Source organism: Myotis nattereri (assembly GCF_964212035.1).
Source record: "Myotis nattereri genome assembly, chromosome: 7".
NCBI classification, from domain to species: domain Eukaryota; kingdom Metazoa; phylum Chordata; class Mammalia; order Chiroptera; family Vespertilionidae; genus Myotis; species Myotis nattereri.
This window is the reverse complement of record NC_138082.1, coordinates 40,282,398-40,304,013: the sequence shown is the minus strand read 5'-3', so window position 1 is coordinate 40,304,013 and position 21,616 is coordinate 40,282,398. Positions and strand designations below refer to the sequence as shown.

The 21,616-nt window shown below is 37.9% G+C and overlaps 1 protein-coding gene across 1 annotated transcript in view; it reads right to left on the bottom strand.

The window, feature by feature from the left end:
- The window catches only part of CCDC141 (coiled-coil domain containing 141), a 158,165-nt gene that overhangs the window by 13,453 nt on the left and 123,096 nt on the right, over positions 1 to 21,616 (bottom strand). The window contains exons 13-20 of the mRNA XM_081095260.1: positions 17,863 to 18,042; positions 17,162 to 17,287; positions 14,962 to 15,150; positions 13,716 to 13,895; positions 11,857 to 12,006; positions 4,914 to 5,054; positions 3,936 to 4,130; positions 2,224 to 2,407 (exon numbers count right to left, since the gene is read on the bottom strand). Coding sequence (XP_080951386.1) covers positions 2,224 to 2,407; positions 3,936 to 4,130; positions 4,914 to 5,054; positions 11,857 to 12,006; positions 13,716 to 13,895; positions 14,962 to 15,150; positions 17,162 to 17,287; positions 17,863 to 18,042 — 1,345 coding nt within the window. The remainder of the gene's footprint in view (positions 1 to 2,223; positions 2,408 to 3,935; positions 4,131 to 4,913; positions 5,055 to 11,856; positions 12,007 to 13,715; positions 13,896 to 14,961; positions 15,151 to 17,161; positions 17,288 to 17,862; positions 18,043 to 21,616) is intronic.

Genomic DNA, 21,616 nt, shown 5'->3' with positions numbered 1-21,616 from the left:
AGTAATGTTTGGGCGACCTGCAAGAGTAAATGATTTAGCCTTATCTGGTTTGGCTCAGTGGATAGAGCGTCGGCCTGGGGACTGAGGGGTCCCAGGTTTGATTCCAGTCAAGGGCATGTACCTTGGTTGCAGGCACATCCCCAGTGGGAGGTGTGCAGGAGGCAGCTTATCGATGTTTCTCTCTCATCGATGTTTCTAACTATCCCTCCCCTTGCTCTCTGTATCCCAGTGGGGGTGGGGGGGTGGGTTGCAGGAAGGCAGCTGATCGATGTTTCTCTCTCATCGATGTTTCTAACTCTCTATCCTCTCCCTTCCTCCCTGTAAAAAATCAATAAAATATTTTTTTAAAAAGAGTAGATGATTTAATAGTCCTAAAGTATCTAACTTGATGCAAATTTTTAAAAATGCATAACTTCCAAATTTAACAGGAAAAGACTCATGCTGTTCTTTCAATGATTCATTTATTCATCACATATTTGTTAAGCACTTAGTATGTACCATGAAGCAGTGAACTAACAGGCAAAATCCCTTCTCTCAAAGAGTTTACAGTCTGGTAAGGAAAGGCAGAAAACAGATAAATAACTATATAAAAGTGAGTTGGTAATAAGGGGCAGGAATATAAAACAAAGCAGGATACAGAATCATGCATGCTGGGAGGGGTGGGTCTTTATGAGTACTCACTGTGTACTAAAACTGAATGGGCACTGAAATACAGTGATAAAATATACTTCCCATGCCCTCAATGAGCTTGTGGTCAGTAGAAAAGACAAATAAAAAGGAAATTATGCTGCAGTGTAAAAAATATAATACTAGAAGAAAACATATACAATGCTATGAGGACAGAGTGCCTCCAAAATTTTTGGTGCAACTCATAGAATAACAACAGTAAGAATGTGACATCATATTAGTTTTCATTAATTTTTCAATCTGTATTTAATTATTTTGATGTTTCTATTCTTTTCCTTTGGAAAATCATTAACAATTCATTCACAACAATTTAATATTAGTTAGTGCAGTATCTATTGTTCTACAAATCTTTAGGTCAGTCCATGGACAGTGAGTGTGCTTCATGTAATAAGAGAAAATCCCCATCTGGCAGCAGCTGTGGGCATCCAAACGAAGCATGTTGTACCACCTGTTGCGATCTTCTTTGGGGGATGAATTTGCCTGGTCACTGGGAGTAAGTCTTGGTCTCAGTTAATAATGTCTGGGAATTGATGAAACATTCCTCTCTGCTCTCATGGACTGTCATTATCCAGGGGACATCTTAAATGGGAGCCTCATTTGGCTAGAAGGACTTCTCAGAGAGTAGAGCTAACAACTTACCTCTCCTAGTCATGGAGAAGAGGAAAGAAGAACCCATGAGATGATCATTTTAGTTTTCCCATTTACTCCACGAGTGAGAGGAAGGCAAGAGAAAATTTTCCATCTTTCTTATGTCCACAAACCATAACTGTCATAGAAATGAGAAGGCTGTAGACTCTAGTCTTAGCTTGATACTTAGTTAAAGTATCATGGGAAATTTGTATGTTTTTCAAGGAATCACACTAGTGGAAATTAGATTTTTTTTTTGGTCTACAAAAGCTGAGTATTGTCCAGTTTTATTACTCTGGAATTACCCTGGAGATGGGCAGCAAGGATGGGGAGAGAGGAGGACGGAGAAGGAGGTTTACATGAGGTAGTTAAAAATCTCAAGCTTCATCTGCAGAAAGAAGTTCCATCCTCTCTTCCCCAGTGTTTACTTTTGATGGTTGTGAGCTCTTATCCTGAGCCTTTTCCCTGAATAGGTTGGTGTAGAGAGGACCATGAGGACTTGTGACCCTCTGCTTTCTGCTAGATTAGGTTCAGCATAGGTTTGTTTCATGGGAAGTCATGGCATATTTTAAAAGAGATCTCACCAATTAACCAAGGAACTGGTTTGCATATATGCACAACCCATGGACATAGACAATAGTGTGGTGAAAGGCCTGGGGCTGGGGGAGGGTGCAGGCTAGAAGGACTCACTGGGGAAAAGAAGGAGACATCTGTAACACTTTCAACAATAAAGAAAAAATATTTCATGTAAAACCACGTGAAATACATTAGAAAAATATTCACACTTATGCCTTTAGGTAGTCATGGCCTCAAATAAGTTTTCTCTTTCATATATGAGGGGGGAAAGCTTTATGGAATTATTAAAACACTTTTGAAATCCTTAAAAAAAGAGGGAGAGAGAGAACCCACCATATAATCGCTGAGCGAGGTCACTGATTTCCTGAATCTTTTCTTCTTGCTGAGGCACTGAAGGCGTGATAAACTTATTGAATTGCTGGTGGAGGATTTCCACAGCCTCCCTTGTCTGGCATTCTGTGGAATATTTTCCAACTCTTACAACTGTGGCACTTGCATCTTCACACCAAAAATGACACTACATTAAAATGGAACAAAGCATAGATTAAGGAGACACCATCATTCTAATGTTCTTTGCTTTGGTCACTGAAGTATCAAATTTAAATTTTTTCAAACTTTATATTCACATTAGTTTGAATTATCTAAGTCTTAATAAAAAATATCAAAGCATGATCATATACTTTGTACCTGGATATTAGAGTCAGACAAGAAAAAGTATGAAAATTCATACTTGCAAGAACAGGCAATATAAGAAGTGTATGGCACTAAAAATCCAAATATAAGCTAAAAGGAAACTAAAAAGCCCAAACACAAAGTCCAGCCTAATTTATTGAAACCATTAACAATACATGGATAAAGTATTGCCTGATTATCACTCAAACGACTTCTCTTTTAAGAATGAGATGTAGTCTATGGATTAAGGAAATATCACCTAAGGAATAGCATTTGACCTTTTTTGTAATAGAAGACAGTCATATTTTCAAAGTACACTGGAGAACTGAGTTTCTTCACTAAAATAAATAACCATGATGGAAGGAACATGTCTGACCAAGGCCACAAGCTCTTACGCTGAGTGGGAAATAGGAACACATGATTTTGTTAGGAGCCAGCTTTGAATAAGTGCCGCAGAGCTACAGCAAACCTGTGTGTTATAGAAGAGTGATCATCTGGATCCTTCTTAATATGGTGTTAAATCTAAAAACTCTACTGCATCAATGGTAAATAGAGGTGTTTGTTTCTTGGTTGTTGTTTTAAAATCTCAGAAAAAATGGGCTACAAAGAACACTCAAGAACTTCGAGTGCAAAGTTTCTTCAATATAAGTGTGCAGCTCCACTAGTGTGGCTCAGTATTTGAGCATCGGCCTATGAACGATTCCTGGTCAGGGCACATGCCTGGTTGTATGCTTGATCCCCAGTAGAGGGTGTGCAGGGGGCAGCCCATCAATGATTCTTGCCATTGATGTTTCTTTCTCTCTCTCCCTCCCTCTCCCTTCCTCTCTGAAATCAATAAAAATATATTTAAATATGTGTGTGAAAATAACTTTAACTTGTCAATTTTATATATTTTATGTATACTTTTCCATTTTATCCTTTTGAGAAAATAAAAATAACACCAATAACAATATTTATACCTGAAAAATCCAAGTATCACCCTTTCTTTCTAAAAACTTCCATATTCTGTGAACTAAATAAGTCATTTTGGGTATTTTAAACAGATACCCAGCAGTGAACATAATTTCATGATTGTTAAACATCTTGAGTTGACAAGGTTATGGAGAAATGAGACTCTCATATGTTGCTAGTAAAAGAAAGTTAGTCAAGTCTTTCTGAAGGGCAATTGGACAATACAATCAAAATGTTGTAACATTCATCCCCTTTGGTTCAGCAATTCTAATTTAGGTAATTGTCCTAAACAAATAATCATGGAAAGGAGAATGATACATGGGCTTAATGACAATAATAGCTACTACAGCGTTGTTTTAAAGTCTCAGAGTGATTTTCTAGGACAGCATTACAGTATGGACACCATGCCAGGAAGCAGATACCTCTTCTATCATCTCATGGAGGTGCTCGGTCAGGTCCAAATTCTTCTTGTAATCTGTTACAACTTTATCAAACTCATCCACATGTTTTTGCAAATCCTTCATGGCTTCCAAAAGGACATTTACTTTACTATTTGGGTAATTTAAGAAAGATTCAGGAGTCTTGTTCTCAAGTTTTTCCATTTTCCTTTTCAAAACCTGTGCCAAACAATAAATTTTTTAAAATAAAATTCAATTTTTATTTAAGAGGCTAGCTGGTGATTAAATATTGGAGAAACACTTTGGAAAACTATTTGAAGCTTTCTCCATTATAATATATTAAAATTATAATTATTACAAATGAATTTTGGAAAGAATGGGCTTTCTTCTAGAGAGTATATTAATTCAGCATTCAGCAAACATATAGAAAATTAACTGTAGACCAGGGTCTATTCCACATTTTGAGAATGATACTATGATTAAAAATAAGACTATGATCATAAAATCAGATATTTTATTGTCTTCAGTAAGTTCACTGTCTCCTGGAAAAGGCATTCAAATAATCTAGTCTGTAGATGTGATAATCAAGGTAGGTGGTGTACAGAACTATAGAAGTAGTGGAGAAAGGTCCTTATACAAGCAGGTGCAAGGGGAAAAAAGAGGATGTACAAAAGGTATATGCATGTATGCATATGTGTATATGTGTGTATGTGTGTGCATGTGTGTGAGTGTGTATGTTTCTGTGTGTTGGGGGCAAGAATGGAAGCAGAGAGGCTAGGTAGGTTTGGTAGAAACCATTCTGGAGCTGCTTTCAAAGATAAATCAATTTATTATGTATTTTACATAAAAATTTAATTGCTATAAAAATGGATAACTCCCTTTTCAGTCCCAATGCTGAAAAAAAAAAGCCCAAGGATTAGGCATCTAGAATTGAAATGCAAAATGATTTTGCAATAACTGTAGTAGTGCATGCAAACACACATACACACACTTTTTCATTACCTGTATTTTCTCAGCATACATATCAACTTGTTGAATTTGATATTTCAGAGACTTCAGATTCTTAGCTTTTTCATTTTTCTTAGTGTAATTAAACTTCAAATTGTTAAATTTCTTTTTGATATCCTTGAATGACTCTCTGAGCTGCAGGTCAATAAAAAGAAAGAGGTGATTTCCTTAAAATGAGAACAGTAATATTCACTTCTAATAAATGAAAACATCTAAACACTTCAAAATATTCATAATCTTTAAGATGTGTTCACTGATTTTCAATAGAAAAACATGTCTGCTAAGTGAACATATAATGTGAATTTAAACATATCCCCAAAATATAAGTAATTATGAATTTGTCTTGGTACTTTTAGAGTTTAATTTATAATTAGCCTTACTGTTATAGAATATCTTTTGGCCTCCACCAATAAAGTTTTTAAGATATCATGAACTTTAGACAACTCTAATTTTCCTATTTGTACTTATTTGGTATCATTTTTCCACTCATTCCATTCCCTGTGTGTTTAGATGGGAAAGATCAACATCTATTTGAAAATATGTGATGAATAGAGAAAGGCTGAATCTTAACCTTTTAATTCTAAGCCATGAAATTTTAAGTCTATTCCGAATGAAGAAATTGAAGACAGATAAACAATGAGTGCAATTTCATTTCCATTGGTTTCAGAATGTAAGCACTTCCACTGAAAATGACCTAAAGGCCTAAGAATGTTCATGGCACTATGGGTATGTGACATGGGATCGGCTTCTCTCTGACACATGAGCTCCTCTGACAAAGTTGCTGGCACTTTTCTCTTTGGGTCCCACTGGAAATCCATCTTAAATGTTGTGCCTTTCCCAGCTGGGATTCAGGACCGCTGCAGATACAAGTGGGAGGCAGCATGCACGAACCACCTTCAGCAAAAAGAAATCTAGTCATGCTTACTTTTCTTATCTGCACCTTTTAATATGAAAACTTAACTTCCCATCTAATCTCCACATAACCTGTGGTCATATTTTTAAAGGAATTGAGTGCCATGGTCGCTTGACTGTGGTATCATTGTTCATGCAGCTGTTTCTAACTTTAGCTAGCTTGTCAACAATGGGGAATGGTGGCGATGGCTAAGACAACTGCTCAACTGGAGCACATAAACGACCAAAAACACCAAAGCTTGGGGCAAGATGAAATTTACCCAGAAATATTTAAACGTTGTTATAATTCATATTCATAAAAATTGATGAAAGTCTTACATAATTCAGAGGGAGTTTTTTTCCCTAGTGAATAGTATGATTTCCCTACCTTCTCACTTGCTCCTCTTTGCTATGAAATAAGCAGACTAAGTTAATATAGCTATAATTAGGAGGGAAATAGGAAGACTTTAAAACTGTAGGTCTTTTGACACTAGCAGAATGAGCATCCTCACCAAATGTCCCAGGGAGCAGTAAGCCCCTCTCAGGGTTCGGAATGAACAAAGCTTCGTTGAGAAGAAACAGAAGGGAAAGAGGCTGACGACAAGGAGACTGGCTTGCTATTCTTAGTGCTGGTTGAGGCAGTGTTGGCACAAGAATGTATTATTAGTGAGTCTGTTGCTGACAAGGCCAATTTATGTAGGGAACGTGGGACATTTTAAAACTAAGGAAGTACATTTCACACAAAAGCCTTTCATTAGAACTATGGCACATGTTTGGCCAGAACTAAAAACACAGAACAAGTAGTCCATTTCTTTTAATGGCCATTTCATGAGTTTCATTTCTTGCCCACCATTGCGCCCAATCCAGACAAAAGCTTTCTGATTGATGCTCATTTTAGGAAGAGAAAGCTGCAATGTTGTCATCTCCCAGGGGTGCTTGCATTTGAAATGAAGGGACCCAAAGACTCACAATTTAACCAGAATAATTTGTTATACAATTAGTAACGGCAGACTATTAAGCCTTAGCCCTGGAGAGATTTCGGGATAAGACTTTCTTGCCCTCCTTCCATAAAGCAACTACACCACTGTCTTGCTGTGCTTAAGGCCAGTCTTGTACCGGCAGAAAGTAGGGTCTTGGAAAGAGAAGACAGTTGCCCCGTTTTAAATTATAGGTGGCAGCATGCCTCAGTAGTGCCCATTTTATCCACCCTGCAAGTTTTGTGTCCATAATGTATTTAAGTTTATTTTCTGAATATAACTATGAAGTTACAATTTAGCTCTCTATATCCTTTAGGAAGAAGAGGCATTTTGTAGATGTAAAACAACAAACTTTTAACAGATTTTAACCATATGAGATGGACGTTTACAGAACAAATCACAATAGTTCCTATTCTCTTACACATGTCATCGAATGGACCCAGGGTGGGCCTGACGACGGGTGGCTGTGACTGAAGTCCCAGGGGCTTTAACCTGCCCTGGGTTCTGATTCCTGAGGACTTCTGCATTCTTATGACCCTCCTGTCACCACAGGTAGCCATGCTGATATTTGCTGAATGACAATAATTTAGTTTTTTCTCTTAAAATGATGAACAAAAGTTATCAATCTACAGAAAAAAAATAATTTTCTGTGCTGCCCCGATCAAGTCTTTTACTCATCTATACACACATTTTCTGCTTCTTTTCTTTCTAGGGGGTGAATGTCCATGGTCATTTTGTCAATGGCAAACCACCATGCAATGTCAGGAGGGTTAATAATTGTATATGTGTCTATAGCTGCACCACTCCCTTATTCTAATTTATCATTTCTAATCTGCCTTGCATTCATGGAACAAAAACTCTGACATATGATAGGTAGATAGGCAGATATATATATATATATATATATATATATATATATATATATGTACACACACACATATATCGTCATTTTCTGTTTCCTTCCTGATGTTTAGATGTTGCTACAGTGCAAAAAAATTCAGGCTAAGTAATATAATTATATGAAAGCTTCTGATTGCAAATTTGAGAAAATGGATAGCAACCCAATTCTGTCATTACTATTCTTTTCAGTAAAGTAATTGTTTGTGGTCTATAATGAGACTCTAGCTACAAATTTCCATTAACGTCATGTAAATGTAGAGGTAATTTTTTATCAGATTGCAAGAAGAAAATATGCTCAATATTAACTTACTACATTTCTAAATGAAGATGGTAAAGAAAGAGTAATGATGTTCTGTCATATAATATGGCAGAGAATGTCTATAGTGCTTTGTGTATTAATAGCTTATTTATATTGTCAGGCGACAAAACATAATGAAATTCAACATTCATGCATACAAACATATCTTTGTGGGAAATGGGTGAGAAAAAAATCACAAAATATGTCAGTCTGAAGGCTGTGTTTTCTAGTAGGAAGACATGGAGAAAATGAATTTTCATAATTTCCTATGTCATTTAGTATATGAAATTTAAAAAACTAATATTTTAACCAAAGATGATCAAGGCCCCCATGGCTCTTTGTCTTTAAGAAATTATCACATTTTAAAAAATCACATTTAGAACATCTCACTTCATTTTGCCTTGAGGTACCACGTCCTTTTCTAAGGGCCTTTCATGTAGTGAAAACCATGTATGTTAGTTACGGCAACATCAAGAAAGTGATTTTGGTTGAAATGACCAAATTAACTGTTATTGTATCAGATCATACAAACAGCCTATGACATATACACCACAGAGTAAAGATAGGCGAGAAAAGTATAGAAAAGAAGTACGTTTGACGTCAGTTGTGCAATGATTGAATGAACTAAAACATTCACTGAAAGGTGAAGTCTGAGTTTAGCAAATGACAGGTGTGTTGGTGGCCAGTAAATGAGTCCCTGGCCCAAAGCTGACTCCTGACATTCTCTGAGCTGAAACTCTGCAGTCCTATGGCACAATAGGTGAAAACTTCGTATACATCTCATCTGAGGAATAAAGATGTTAAACCAGATATCCTTCAAAATTCATTTCAACTCAGAATCTGTGAACTTGCAAAAAGCCCTTTAAGAAAACAATGAAATATTAGAAGAAAAACGTGTTTTCAAATCAACATATAAGCCAAACCAATGGACACGGACAACAGGGGGATGAGAGCATGAGTCGGGGGTGGGGGAGGGGGAGGGAGGTTGGGAGTTAATGGGAAATGAGGACACATTTGTAATACCTTAACCAATAAAGAAATTAAAAAAAAAAAATCAAATGCTGTGCATGGTCTAGTTCCCTGGTAAGGTACCCGACTTTATTTATTTTTTAAAAATATATTCATGCTCTATCCACTGAGCCAACCCGGTTAGGGCCTGACTTTATTTTATTTTTTATTTTATTTTTATCTTTTAAAAATATATTTTATTGATTTTTTTACAGAGGAAGGGAGAGGGATAGAGAGCTAGAAGCGTTGATGAGAGAGAAACATCGATCAGCTGCCTCCTGCACACCCCCCACTGGGGATGTGCCCGCAACCGAGGTACATGCCCTTGACCGGAATCGAACCTGGGACCCTTCAGTCCACAGGCTGACCCTCTATCCACTGAGCCAAACCGGTTAGGGCCCGACTTTATTTTTTATACAAAAAAAGTAGTGGAACATGTTGCTTTTAGTTTTACAAAATGTTTGAATTATCTATACCAAAATTTTAATGATGACAAAAATAATAAAACTGTCTAGGTGTCAAATATTCACTTGGAATCAGTCATCTGTTTGTACTCTGATATTCATAATACAAGCCAGAACACACATATCTTTATTTTACTAAAGGGCACTGAAAATATTCCTTGTAATTACTTTCCCTTTTAGGCTCATGATTGGAAAGGCCAAGGTGTAGACACTACACGGTGACATGCCTAACATATCTCTACAAGAAAGGAAAGGGAGAAAGGACCAACGATGTTCAAAGACCCTTTACATGTGAAAGTATAACCTACATCAAAGATTAGTTGGGTTTGAAGTAGAAGCAAAGGGGAAGAACAGGTCTCTTAATATTTAAGATCATGTTAGAGTGACATCTGATTCCTAATTCAAGCTTGCACGTATCTGGTTGCTCATTCCTGGTAAGGTACAGACAATCCTGGGGCATCCCTACTATGGCTGGAAGAGTGATCTCTTGTCCTTGCCAGCTGGCTCCCAGCACGGGCTCATCACAAGGCAGCCCTGTAAGCAGAACCCAGTGTGGGAAGGGCCTGAACAGGGAGACCCAGCACCACAAATGCCACAGCGCTTCATGGAGGTGGAAACTGAGCAGTAAGGGGCTGGGAATAAGCCTTAGCCAGCTCCACTTGTGGTTTCCGTAGAGGCTGAATATCACAGCAGGGAGAGCAATTTTCAGCAAGACAAAAACGTTGCCACGAAGAAGAAGAAGAACAGGAGGAGAAGGAGGAGGGAGGAAAAGAAAGATGGGGAGAAGGAAGACGAGGAAAGAAGATAACTTTGGGGAAAGATAGTAAACACATTGTTTTCATGACTGAAAATCTAAATTTTATAGCTTTGGGGAGAATAATGCTCTCCTAGGATTGCTTTCCTTATTAACTGCAGTACAGGAAGCAGAAGAGGCAATTCTACTACCTAGTGGGCGGGATACACTCTGAGTTTAACCCTGAATGAATCACTAGCCCCAAATGACTGCCTGGAACAGCATCTGAGTGGAAACTACAGTCCTGCAGCACATTGCTAAAATGAACATCATTATTGATTTAGTTGTTGCTTCCCTCCCATTGAATGGGATCCAAGTGGCCTCTCCTTCTCTGTTCCCTCTTACTTTCCCTCTAGCAGTGCTTGCCTGGCCCTTACTTGTTTTTTATGAAAGTGTGGCCTGCAGGGAAGGGCTCTTCAAGTTCAGTTACAAATACTTTAGTCCATGCTCTAATGTTGTTTGATAATGTTTGATATGTTTTGGGCCTGCATCGTAAAACTGGTCATAAACAGAAACTTCAAGTAGGTTTACTTCCTTCTCCCCCACCCTGTTTCCTAATAGATTTGTGATGAATGGACTCAGAGACATTTTGCTCTAAATGGGGATAGATCTGAAATCATGGAACCTGTGTTCTGTCAACCCCCAGTTGAGAGTTGGGACCCTTGCTATCCTGAACAGGTAGAGCTTTGAATGGAAAGTTTAATTAGGGAAGGGTAGTGGTTGTGGTCCAGTATGTATCTGGGGATTGTGGGTCAAGCAGAATTGAGGGAGAGGAAGTTGAATTCTGTGATAGGGGAGTGCGCTGATGTGAAGGACACTTTTCATCTGTTCATTATTTTTCTATAGGAGTTGTTTTGCCAGAAAAGCTACTCTGAATAAATAAAAAATCAGATACTTGACTTTGGTGATAAGACTTTGTAGCCTCTGAGGCGAAGAGCCCACTCTCCCATGAGTCAGTGGCACTTAAATAGAACCTCAGCAGGCGGAGCTGACTGCAAAGGGACAGTGTCACCCTTCCTGCCCCGACAGGCTGCATGCACCCAACAGATACGTGCTATAAGGGTGTGAGTGGGGGAGAAAAAAAGCATATAGTAAATTCTAGGTTTTTCAATGCATTGACAATGTACTGATTTCAACAAGTTTGGGAGCTTGAAGTTTACTCAAACATTGAGTTCTGAGACCATTGCTCTGTGGATTAAAAGTCAAGAGTGTGCCCTGGCTGGTGTTAGAATGTCGGCCCATGCACCTAAAGGTTGAGGGTTCAATTCCCAGTCAAAGAACATGTACCTAGGTTGCAGGTGCCCAGTTAGGGCACGTGCAGGAGGCAACCAGTTAATGTTTCTCTTTCAGCAATGTCTCTCTCTCTCTCTCTCTCTCTCTCTCTCTCTCTCTCTCTCTCTCTCTCTCTTTCTCTCTCTCTCTTCAACTCTCTCTGAAAAGCAATGGAAAAAATATCCTCTGGTGATAGGAAAAAAACTTTTAAATGTCAGGAGTGAAAAAAAAGTCTCCTGATTCTGTGTGTGTGCATACGTGCAAACAAACATTGAGACAAGTGTTGGCTCAGAGAGGCTTTTGGTAGTGTGTCAGTCTGACCCCTGCCACTCACCTCACTTATCTCATCCCTCGTGGCGCAGTACTGCAAGCTGCCGGCCAGGGTCCGCCCATACTCCTGGGCTCGGGCTCGCCAGTTCACGCTCTCCCCCTCAAGGATGTCCAGCTGCCGCTGCAGGTTCTTTGCAGACACATTAGTGCAGCTCTGAAAGCGAAAGAGAAATGGCAATGACAAAGGGAACAGGCAAAGCAGCAGGGAGACAAGTAGGCTATTTACCTGCATTATGAAACTCATGAGTGACATTTTAAAAAACAGGCTCCTGAAATACCTTCAGCATATTTGAATATAAGGAATTCAGAAAGAAGCCAGATACCCAACATGGTAGGAAAGGTGAACCATTAAACTTCCAGTCTTGAAACTTCAGTTTTGAAGTCTGCTCATCATACCAGCTCCTCAGAGACACCACTCATTACAAGGTGTAATTTTTACCTCAAAAGGCAGAAAGCAAGCATTAGAAACATTTGGCTTCTGCGCAGTAATTTTCCTGTCAACTGGAGCTTCAACTCTAGTTCATTATGCAAGTGCTCCCTCCAATCTCCACTCAGCAGAGAGCTGCCAGGGCCAAGGCCAGATGTGACTGGAGAACAATTTGCATTATTTGTGCAAAGTGAGGAGTCTTACTTCTTTCTTTTTAAAGTAAATTTACTAATAAAATAAAACTCTTTATTTTTTTTTTAAAAAAGCCCCTTCTTAGTAAAAATAGATTCCATTAACAGATATTTTTATTCCTAGATCTTTCAGTTAAAAAATACTTTAGGTTCAGTGCATTCCATAGAGTTTAGTGGATACTTAAATTAACTTTAAAATAAGATTGGCCATTATTTTGATTAATATTCTACAGAATAAACATAACCTTCTTTTCCTTAAATTGGGAGTTAAAATTATATATATAATTTTAAGTTTAAATATACATATATTTTGCATCAGAGCCCAATGTGCTGTTTATGAAAATTTGGTCTGGAATGATTTCCTTGTACCTCAGTAAGGTACACGCATCCTGTGGAATCAAGCAGTTCAACGGTAATGCCCAGAGCCCTTGGTCTCCACCAGGGGGCTCTTTCATGATGGGCTTTTATGGCTAAAGCTGCTTCTCTGAGCTTCAGGTTCTTCACCTATAAAGTGAGTGTCCCAGGCCAGGTGATCTCTAGGATACCTTCCAGATCTGCAATGCTAAGGCAGCATATTGCCCAAGAAGTAAAACAGGAGCCACATGAATAATTTTAAATTTTCTAGTAGTCATATTAAAAAGTAAAAAAAAAAATAAGGTGAAATTAATATTCATAATAGAGTTTAATCAACTAAATCCAAATGTTAACATTTTACCACACAACCAAATATAAATATATTAATAAGGTTTGTTGATACTAAGTGCTTGAAATCTGGTATGCATTTCACACTCACAGTACATCTCAATTTTTGCTACATTTCTATCAGAAATACTTTATCTGTAATTAAATTTCATAGTTTCTAGTTTAAAATGGGAATATCCAAGTTGTTCCCAAGATATTTAAAAGTCTTCCAATAACTACATTGTAAACTTCTAAAATAAAATTAAAAGTTTAGTTCCTTAGTTGCACTGAGCACATTTCAAATGCAAAAAAATTAACTGCTGTATTAGAAAACACATTTTTAATTAGCATGAGAATAGATGTATTAAACAAGACTTTTATAATCAGATTTTTCTTCTTAAAATGTTTTTCTTTTGTTATAGATGCTAGAAACTCACCACCGATAATTGCCCCGTGCTTTAATGCATTTTTAAATGTAGCATACACCAGGCAGTCTGCCTAGCTTCCCCCCTGTGATACCCCAGCTACCATTAGCGATGAGCGATGGTGTTCGAAGTGGCTTACAGGCCGCTGCGCTGATGAGATGATGTCCACTCCCAGGCAAAGGGCCAATTTGTGGAGCTGGTCTATATGTGCCTGCTTTTCCTGAGAGCGACGGAGGCGAACCTGGGCATCGCGAGCATTATCCAGTTCCGTTGGCTGCTCTAGAAGCTCCAATTCTCTTGATTTGAGGAGATGTTCAAGCTGGAATACAGAGCATTTACAATTAACTTGTGTTTCATTTTTATGGAGACAGATTTTTTTAAAGCCTATTTCCTATTACATATTTTCCTAGCTGGTCAAATGCTGCCAAGTCCATCTATAATTATTAGTGCTATAACCAAATAAGAGTTACAATGCTGCAAATCTATGAGGTAAAGCTGAGGGGCTAATGTAATTCCTATTAAATAAGAAAACACTCTTTTAGTCTAAAACCTTAGGAACATCTAGGTCTATGATCTGAGTAAATTCAGAGGCTGTTTCAAAGAGATATCAATATATCTCTATTTTCTGTTAATAAAGGCTATTAACACTTTGCAGACCAGTAGTTTTATTGCTAGCTTTACCCAGTGGCCAGATAAGTTTCTACTGAGTGGTACAAAAAATGTTTTGCATAATGTTAAAGACACGCTTTACAATTAAATACCCATTGCATTTTGAAGTTATTTATTATTTGTTCTTACAAGCTAATATCTTTTTAAAGTATGATGCTTTGTAAAACACTGTGTACTATGAAGCGAGAATTCTTGTGATCCGTCTGCGATGATTTTACTGCATACTACATGATGTCAGGTGCCTGAGATACATAAAATAAAAAATAAAAAATAAATCGAATTTGTTTTCTTCCCTCAAAGAGCTTACACTTGAGTTTGGGTTAAAAAATTATTAAAAATCAAGATGCTACAATGACAGACAAGTGGAGTAACTAATGAGAGTTCTAGAAATTTAGAAGAGAGGAAAGTCAGTCCAAGTGAGGTAAGATCATTGGAAGGAGGGGCAGGGTTTAGAGAGTCAAGGAGAGAAAAAGCGCCTGTCAGATAATGGCAGTCCGGGAGTCAAAGAGTTGGAGACGTGTCCACTGTCTTTGAGGGACAGAGAGGAGCTGTTTGGCTGAAACATAAGGGAGGACAGAGGTACAGTGAGAGAAACCTGGGAGGCCCGATGTGGAAAGCTGCTAATATCAGAGTAAGCAATGTAGCTTTTACTTATATAATAATTTATATTTCCTTTTAGAATGGAGGGTCTTGCAGACATCTATGACAAGTCTCACCTCTTCCTTGACTTGGTGGAACTGGACTGTCTTGTACAGGATGTCCTCATAGTCCTGGATCCTCTCTTTCTGTTTTTGATGGAGTTGAATGAGGTCCTTCAGCTGTTGGTACTTCTCTTTCACAGGGGCTCCTTTGCCATTTAACTCCTCTGATTCTTTTATAATGTATTGAACCTCATCATTCAGTTGCTAAAATGTTGACAGCCATAAAAGAAATCCAGCTTTCAGAGAGCTCTTTACTTAATAATGGACTATATGAAGATCTAAATAACCAACAATTCTCTCATTTGTTAACAAAAACTTATCGTGAGCCTCACCCCCACCCCTGCAAATTCAGGTATTGTGTTTGATGCTAGAGGTATATTATTCCATCCCTATCTTCTCCGAATTTTTTTTAATTATGAGCAATGAAAAAAAAAAGTATATCAAAGTTAGGTGATGAAATGAAAAGTCATGTGTTTCTATAGCTCACCAAATATTCTAGTTATCTGCTAAGTAAATGTGTTTCAGATATATTTTTAAACATTTTATTGATTTCAGAGTGGAATTAAGAGAGAGAGACAGAAACATCAATGATGACAGAGAATCATTGATCGGCTGCCTCTTTCATGCCCCAATTGGGGATTGAGCCTGCAACCCGGGCATGTGCCCTTGACCAGAATCGAACCTGGGACCCCTCTGTCCACAAGCCAACACTCTATCCATTGAGACAAACCATCCAGGGCCAGATATTTTATGAATTCATGAGCATCTCTGATATTTAGAATCAAGTGGTTTGGTAAGAACACCAAAAGAAGAGAAGTATAAAAATATTTTAGGGGAATTGCTTATCCTCGTGATAAAAGCATGATCAGAATGAACCACAGCTGAGTAGCACAGTAGATATGCTGCTTCAAAAGTGGCCGCCCCTGAATCCACAAATAGCCACCTCGATTAGGGAGGGGTAAACTGCCTCCCCTTTAACCCAGCATTACTCATACATCCCTCATAGAGTTGCACATCCTGGGGTAGAATTTGCAAAGCATGGACAACTCTGAGAGGAAACTACTATAATTTTGGATCTTATAGCAAAAATAAAAATAATGGAAATTATTTAGGCTAAGGAAATACTTTGCAGAAGAGTGACCTAATAAGGGTCTTCAAGTTTAAATCAAGCAGGTGGGCATCAAATAATATGCATATCACAGAGACAGAGCTAAAGAAGCTAGACATTGCTAATGTAGAGGAGTTTGCACACATACACACACTCTTGCATGTGTAGGGCATGTGCACACAAGCACACACAAATAAGCATACAACACAGGGCACATCAATAAACCTCACATATAGGCTAATTGGATTTTCTAAGAGTTCACTGTGGGCAACAATGTTGTGTGTGTGTGTGTGTGTGGGCGGGGGGTTGATTATATACTATATAGGTTTGTTGGAAATGAATGTAAATTAGATATTTTGTAAAAAGAATCTTCAATCTTCTAAATCTGGGATTCTTTATAGCCAACACAAAGTTGTGACAAACAGAAACACGGGTATCTTAAGTTTGCAGCAAAGAACAGGAACCCAGTCATGAGGATTACATGACTGGTGACCATTTTTGGCAGTTGTGTTGAGTTTAGGAGTGGCAGCAGGTGGGGGTATGGAATGCATCAGCAGTCAGGGTCTGGGAACATGGCTCGTGGTTTTATCTCTCACATCCTGAGGGCTCTCTGAGAGGGAAAATAGGTGAGCGCAGCAAAATTCCTGGGAAGGTGGTAGGAGCCTGGGGTGCCAGAGAGTGGAAACAGTGACATCACTTTGGACATTTCAGGGGCAGAGGGCAGCTTAGCCTCTGTGTCAGAGGTGCTCATCCTTGTTCTGAGATGACTCGATCTAAAACATGGCTATCCCCCTTAGAAAATGACTACAGTGCCTATATGTATGATCAATACATTAATAAGAAAATAATTTAATGTAAATTATAATAATCTAAGATAATTACCCTTAGGACATTTTACAGCCCAAATATTTGTGTATCATCAGATATAGAATAGTGAGAAAAGAAAACATAGTAAAAAAAAAGTGTGTTTTTAAGTGGATTTTTAAACAAGTAATGCTTTAAAAAAAAAGTCACTCATCAGTCTGTTAAAATTAATTAGGTAAACTGCAATCAAATGGCTAAAAAAATGTTTTCCATTCACCCAAATCTATCAGTTGGTTGCTTTACCTGGAACTGAGGCTTCATTGCCTTCCAGTTTTTCCTTAGACCTAAAATGGTCTGGAGGCTCCCTCCAAGGTCAAGTGCAGACACAGGCATGAGTGCTTCCTGAAGAAGTTTTAAGTTGTGAGTAGTCTGAAATAAACATGGGATGGTTAAGCATATGTTTTCTTTGCCACCATCAGCAAATACATTACGATCATTCTGGTGATGATATGGTGTGTCATCAAACTTTTCAATCCCATGAAAACACTCATGACCTCGAGTGAGCTCCTGGTTCTAAACCACATCAATGAAGCAAAGCATAGGCCCTCGGTTTCCCTTTCCTCTTTTGGTTTTATTGTGGTAAAATATACATAACGCAGTTGAACATTTTAACCATTTCTAAGTGTGCAGTTCAGTGGCATTAACATTCACATGGGTGTGCAACCATCACTACCGTCCATCTCCAGAACTTCATCATCCCTAATGCAGCTCTGTACCCATTAAACACTAACTCCCATTCCCACCCTCATCTCAGCCCCTGGTGACTTCTCGTCTGAATTTGACTACTCCAGGTACTTCACATAAGAGGAATCATATCATATTCATCCCTTTGTATCTGACTTATTTCACTTAACATAATGTTTTCAAGGTTCCTCCATGCTGTACCATGTGCCAGGATTTCATTTCTTTTTAAGACTGAATGCCCCCCACTGCGTGCTCCTCACCTTTCTCAGTTGCTCTTTGAACGCTCCCCACTGCTGTTTCACAGGCTGGCTGGCAGCGGCTGTAAGTCGCCATGCCATTCGAAGGCGGCCGAGCTCTTCCCTTTCTGCCTTCAGACTTTCCAGAGTGTTCTCCATAATGTGCACTTTATTTTTCACATTTAATATTTCATTCTCTTTTGCCTGTTAAATTAATAATCCATATAATGGCTTTTCTTTCCCAAGTAATACAACATTTTTCATATACCTACTCTAGGAGGCAAACATGATCACAACCAAAGCAGAGCATGGACGGTTCTAATAGGAAGACAAGACAGGAGCACGCCTGCTCAGGGGCATGGCTAGGCTCTCAGAACCCATGGTCCCTGCTTGCGCACCAGGTACTGAGTTCTCCAAGCACCCAGTGATGCTGGAGTCACCTGCTAGAGTCTATTTCCTGGGGCTCAAGAGGGTGACTGAATGAGCTCCTAGATACAGAAATATTAAAGTGAAGATTACTTTAATGCATACTTTTTAAAGTGTATTCTACCTTTCATTTTAACACACTCAATAGCAGATGTCACAACCTCAGTATTCAGGAATAGGAGGGGGCAAATTGCTCTAGGCCATCTTTTCTTAAACTACTCCACTGTATATATTACAAGGATTTTAAGTTGCCCAGTTCCTAAAGTTACTCCCTTTTGTAAGAACTGAAATGTGCATCTGTATCTTCATTTTTGTATGTCTATTGTGCAACCAGAAGCACAGTATCTAAGTTTAAAGATTCCCTTCCCAGCTTCTAGATGTTCTGGCTGACTGATTTGAAATCCTTTAAACAATGGTTTTAAACAAGGGGGAATTTAATTGGAGGAAGAAAGATAAGAGAGGCAAAGAGTAAGATCATGTGCTATTTTACGCACAAACATCGAAAAATGCGGAAGAATAATTGTTTGGCACAACCATGATTTTTACTTTGATGACCAGCTGTTCTCAATAAATTCTTGACTTTCTAAGGAGCAAATGTACATGGATTTCTACAATGACAATGACAAGTAAGTATCTAAAAGTCAAGGGACCTCCTAGATTGTAGTCAGAAGATGGTGTCATAAAACTATAACGGGATATTTTAAAATAATAAACCATCTTATTTTTAAATTAATTTAAACAGAATTAATATTGCATATTTATATTCCTATATTAATTTAGACATTATAAAAAGCCAATTAATTGCAAAAAAAGAGATAATTGCAGGTCCTAAAGAGATTTTTGCCAATGAATTTGGGGATCTAGGAATCAAATGATACATTCTTTAATTATGGTTAACAAGATGCTAAATATTATGAAAGATATTTGATAACTTCAGCTGGATCCAGCCCAAATCATAATTTTAATCTATGCTATAAGTAAAGTTAGGGTATCTTTCACCTACTATTAAGAAACTACTAATCAAAATGTAATGTAATACACAGTTTAATGTAAATGTGGACCTTGCAGCATGCCAATGACAGCTATCCCGCAGCAGGGAGTGATGGTCTGAGTGAGGTCTGGAAAAGGGAGAGCTATAGCAGCATTTGTTGATGTCTGGCTGGCAGGATCCAAAAACAGTGATTATGTACTTGGCAGACTTAAGTGTTTTGACCTCTCAGGAAGATTAATCTACCGGAGGTCTAGTTAGTAAACACACTATTCATTCTACTTCTGTGGAAGGGCATGGAAAACTTGCCATAACCTAGCCCAACAGGGCACTCAATTCTCAATTTTTCATTTACATGCAGGCACAATAAATGGTCTTCTGATATCTTGCTTTTTAGATACCTTGATAACAGGAAGGCGGTACCCCAAATAACATCTTGGTGTTCACCATTATGAATCTGTAAATTGGCACTTTTATCAAGATGTCTGCCAGATTTCTCACATAAATCGGTTTCTCTAATCTTGATGATTTTTAGATGAACTGAAAATTTTTCAATTTCAAGCTTGAAAATATGAGCCACGGCAACCCAATCAAGAGCGCAACACTCGGCGGAAAATGCCAGCTGGCATCCTCCCCTCTTAACAGCCAAACTGGTTACCACATTTCAATAATAATGTTTGTTTAAAAGCCTAATGCTCCAAAAGACATGAGAATAAAAAAATGTGTTTCATTTGCTTTACCAGCAATTCCCTACCTCAGAATGATGCTGAACTATTATGTGGACCATAATGAAGTTAACTATTATGTAGACCATAATTCTTATCAATAAGGAGGAACTTATTTATCATATGACAGTGGTAAGGAGCTTAGGGTGAAGGATTCATTTTTTTACATAACACCTGACATTTGATACATTTTCACTGGTCCTACCAAGACAGGACTACATAACTGCAAAGCAAGAGAAAAAGTAGACAACTCCAGATCCAGATATAGTAATTAGCTGACACACTTTAAATGCCCATGATTAATATAGTTAAAAAAGTGTCCAACTGGTGTTGCTCAGTGGTTGAGCATCAACCTATGAATCAGGGGATCACTGTTCAATTCCAGGTCAGGGTACATGGCCCCAGGTTTCATGCTCAATCCCCACTAGGTGGTGTGCAGGAGGAGCTGATCAATGATTATCTCTTATCATTGAAGTTTCTGTCTCTCTCTCCCTCTCCCTTCCCCTCTGAAATCAATTTACCAAATCAGTATACCAAAGTTGGAGCATAAGAATGAGAAGATGGGAAAGATAATTTAATCAGCAATTGAAATCTAACAGAGAAAGAGAGAGAGAGAGAAAGAGAGAGAGAGAGAGAGAGAGAGAGAGAGAGGAGAAAGACGAAAGACTCATGAACACAGACAACAGTATAGTGATTGCAAGAGGGAAGTTGGGGAGGTAGAAGAAGGTAATGGGGGATAAATGGTGATGGAAGGAGACTTGACTTGAGGTGGTAAACATAATACAATATAAAGATGATGTATTGTAGAATTGAATACCTGAAACCTGTATAATTTTATTAACGAATGTCACCCAATAAATTCAATTTAAAACAAATCAAATGGAAACTACAGAACTAAGAAGTAAAATTTCTGAAATGAAGTTAGTAATAATTAAGCAAAAAATACAATTTGCAAATATTTGAATTCTCTTAAGAGTGCAAATTAGAGAAGTACACAATCAAGAGATGGAAGAATATATACTGAACAAAGTAAAAATGTAAAAGATAAATAAATGGTAGGTAGGTGGATAGATAATAGATGTTCTAAATATTCCAAATGAAAAATAGCAATTATTTTTACAAAAAGCACCTGTATAACCTAAGAACATGGGCAAATTGCTTAGTAAGTTTCCTCTGATGTTTAAAGATAGTATAAGATATGTTAGAACTGTTTCAATATTTGTTTCCACACAAATTGAATAAGAATGGCTTTCAAACAACAAAGGTTGAAACAAAGATAATGTCATTCTCACATGATTTTTAAATTAAGGAACTCAAGCCTTAGGTCTTGAACTAAAAAACAAAGAAGAGAAAGAGAACATTGCAGTTGAAAGTAGATGAGGGTAGTTAGATAAAACCTAACTCTTCCAAATGAATTCAGGCTCCAGACTGAGATTAATCACATCCCAGAGTACTGAGAAAATTGTAGATGTCAGTTATCTTTGCAAGTCTACAGAAAATAGGAGAAGGGCCAGACAATTAGGGGGGAAAAATGCCTCGATTTTCAAAGGGGGAAAGACTGGGTTACATAGTTTACAGGTTGGAAAGCTTTACAGTGAAAACCATGCAATAAGTTCATCATTGATCAAGCAGTTTGTGA